We start from the raw sequence: 2,408 nt of genomic DNA, 5'->3' as shown, positions 1-2,408 counted from the left end.
TCCTCAGTCTTGGCAGAAAGGGCCTTAGCTTACTGTGTCATCTTACCAGATAACACCTTGGGTTTGGGGGGGGGGTTCTTTTGTTTTGTGTGGGGTACTTTGAGACAGAGTCTCTACTTAGCTCTGATTGTTGTAAAACTTGCTGTATAGAACAGACTGTAAGTTCAAACTCACTAACATCTGCCAGCCTCTGCCTTCCAAGTGCTGGTATTAAAGGCATGTGCCACAATGTCTGGCTAATACCTTAGGTTTTAATAAGATATATTAGCATTATTTGGCAGAATCCACCTGAGATGAATTTGTGCTGTTTTTTTTTTTCTCTCCTCTTGGGTAATCCCTGCAGTCCTATGGAAAGAGAAAACCAAACAGGAGAAAGAAACTTTCTCCTCCTGGGATTCACAGAAGACTCTGACCTGCAGTCCTTCTTCTTTGGGTTGCTTCTTTCTATGTACCTGGTCACCATCACAGGCAACTTGCTCATCATTGTGGCCATCATATCTGACCCCCACCTGCACATGCCCATGTACTTATTCCTCTCCAACCTGTCCATAGCTGACATCGGCTTCACCTCCACCACTATCCCCAAGGTTCTGCAGAATATCCACACACAAAGCAAATTCATCTCTTTCTCGGGCTGCATCACACAGATATTTTTTTTCATTGTGTTTGGATGCCTGGACAATTTACTCCTATCAGTGATGGCCTATGACCGCTTTGTGGCCATCTGCCATCCCTTGCACTATGTGGTCATCATGAATTCTTGCTTCTGTGCGATGCTGGCTCTTGGATCATGGATAGTCAGTGTCATGAGTTCCCTTCCTGAGACCTTGACTGTGTTAAGACTATCCTTCTGTACAAACATGGAAATTCCACACTTTTTCTGTGATCTTCCCGAAGTCCTGAAGCTTGCCTGTTCTGACACCCTTGTTAATAACATTGTGACATATTCTATAACTATAGTCATAGCTGGTTTCCCATTCTCTGGGATTCTATTGTCATATTCTAAGATTTTCTCCTCCATCCTAAGAATTCCTTCAGCTGGGGGCAAGTACAAAGCCTTTTCTACCTGTGGGTCTCATCTCTTGGTGGTCCTCTTATTCTATAGCAATGGTCTTGGGGTCTACCTTAGCTCTGCAGCCACATCATCTTCTAGAATGAGTCTAGTTGCCTCACTGATGTACAGCATAGTCACTCCCATGTTGAACCCCTTCATCTACAGCCTGAGGAACAAGGACATGCAGAAGGCCTTGGGAAAACTCCTGAGGAAAATCATGCTTCTTGGTGAAGGGACCATAGCAGGACTCCCATAAGAATAAATCCAGTGAAATTAGAAAACATACATCACATAATGTACTGGCTACATTTTTCCCAAAATAAGATTTGTGTTGTTTTTTATTTATTCGTTGAGAACTTCATGCATACACACAAATATGATCATAAATAAAAAGTCTCAGAGTTTAAAAGAGACACTGGGACAAATTGTTAAGAGTTAAATAATTTATTAGAAGAATTACTAGCATCTTGGACAGACAGGAAAAAGAAAAACAGCATGACTGAGAAGAGCACAAGCCCTAGCACCAGAGACAGACAGCATGGCAGTAGCTCTGATGAGTTGTTATGGTCCATGTTGCAGATTCTAGGTCCTTTAATACAACATCCTGAAAGATTCTAGGTCCTTCAACACTCTGATGAAGGGTATGCTTACAGCACAGTCTGCATCCAGGCTTTCTGATTTCCAGGCAGGAAACAGGGGAAAAGTTGGGGAGCAGGATGTGTGGCCACTAGAACCTCTTCTGATGTGAAATTTCCAGGTAGACTTCTACCTGGAAGTCAGTTAGCTTGTGATTCATAGTAAATGCCCTCAGTAGGGTGTCTTCTAGCATCTGTGAGGGAAAAGGGCTCCTTCAGGAACTGAGACATTAAGCAACAATCTAGTATAGGTTCTGAAACTATATTCCTATAATATTCATACACACAAACACGTACACACACACTCACACATCTTTTATTATTCAAACTTTCCTCCAATCTCCCACCAATGTAACCTGCTTCCAGTATCATCTCCCCTCCTTTTTTTTCCCTCAAAAGCCTACTAAGTCAAATTAATGCTGCCAGTATGTGCACTGGTATGGGACTATACATAGGAATATGGGTAACCTACCAGCAACCACATGCCTGAAGAAGAATGGCTCTCTTGACCCCAATAGCCAACAACTCCTCAAAGTTCACTCAGTTAGGGGTGAGTCTTCATGATTCCTTTTCCCCTCCATTCTGGAACACAAATATAGAAATATGGGAACCAAGGGATGGGACAACAGGATTCCTCCAAAATTACCAACTTTGTAATGACAAATTCCAATGATAACAAGTTTTATTAAATCTCAGACAAAACACTCAAAAGAATTATA

The 2,408-nt window shown here is 42.0% G+C and overlaps 1 protein-coding gene across 1 annotated transcript; it reads left to right on the top strand.

Annotated features, from left to right (window-relative positions):
* Positions 1-347: 347 nt before the first annotated feature.
* Positions 348-1,310, top strand: LOC110303688 (olfactory receptor 7C2). The gene has a single exon (XM_021174867.1). It carries the CDS (start codon positions 348-350, stop codon positions 1,308-1,310), a length of 963 nt encoding a protein of 320 aa, XP_021030526.1.
* Positions 1,311-2,408: the final 1,098 nt, after the last annotated feature.

This window comes from Mus caroli, chromosome 10 (genome assembly GCF_900094665.2).
Source record: "Mus caroli chromosome 10, CAROLI_EIJ_v1.1, whole genome shotgun sequence".
NCBI lineage: Eukaryota > Metazoa > Chordata > Mammalia > Rodentia > Muridae > Mus > Mus caroli.
This window is presented reverse-complemented; position numbering and strand designations above follow the sequence as displayed.

Coding starts and splice junctions, on each gene's coding strand:
- LOC110303688 (XM_021174867.1), top strand. CDS start 348: ATGGAAAGAGAAAACCAAACAGGAGAAAGAAACTTTCTCCTCCTGGGA.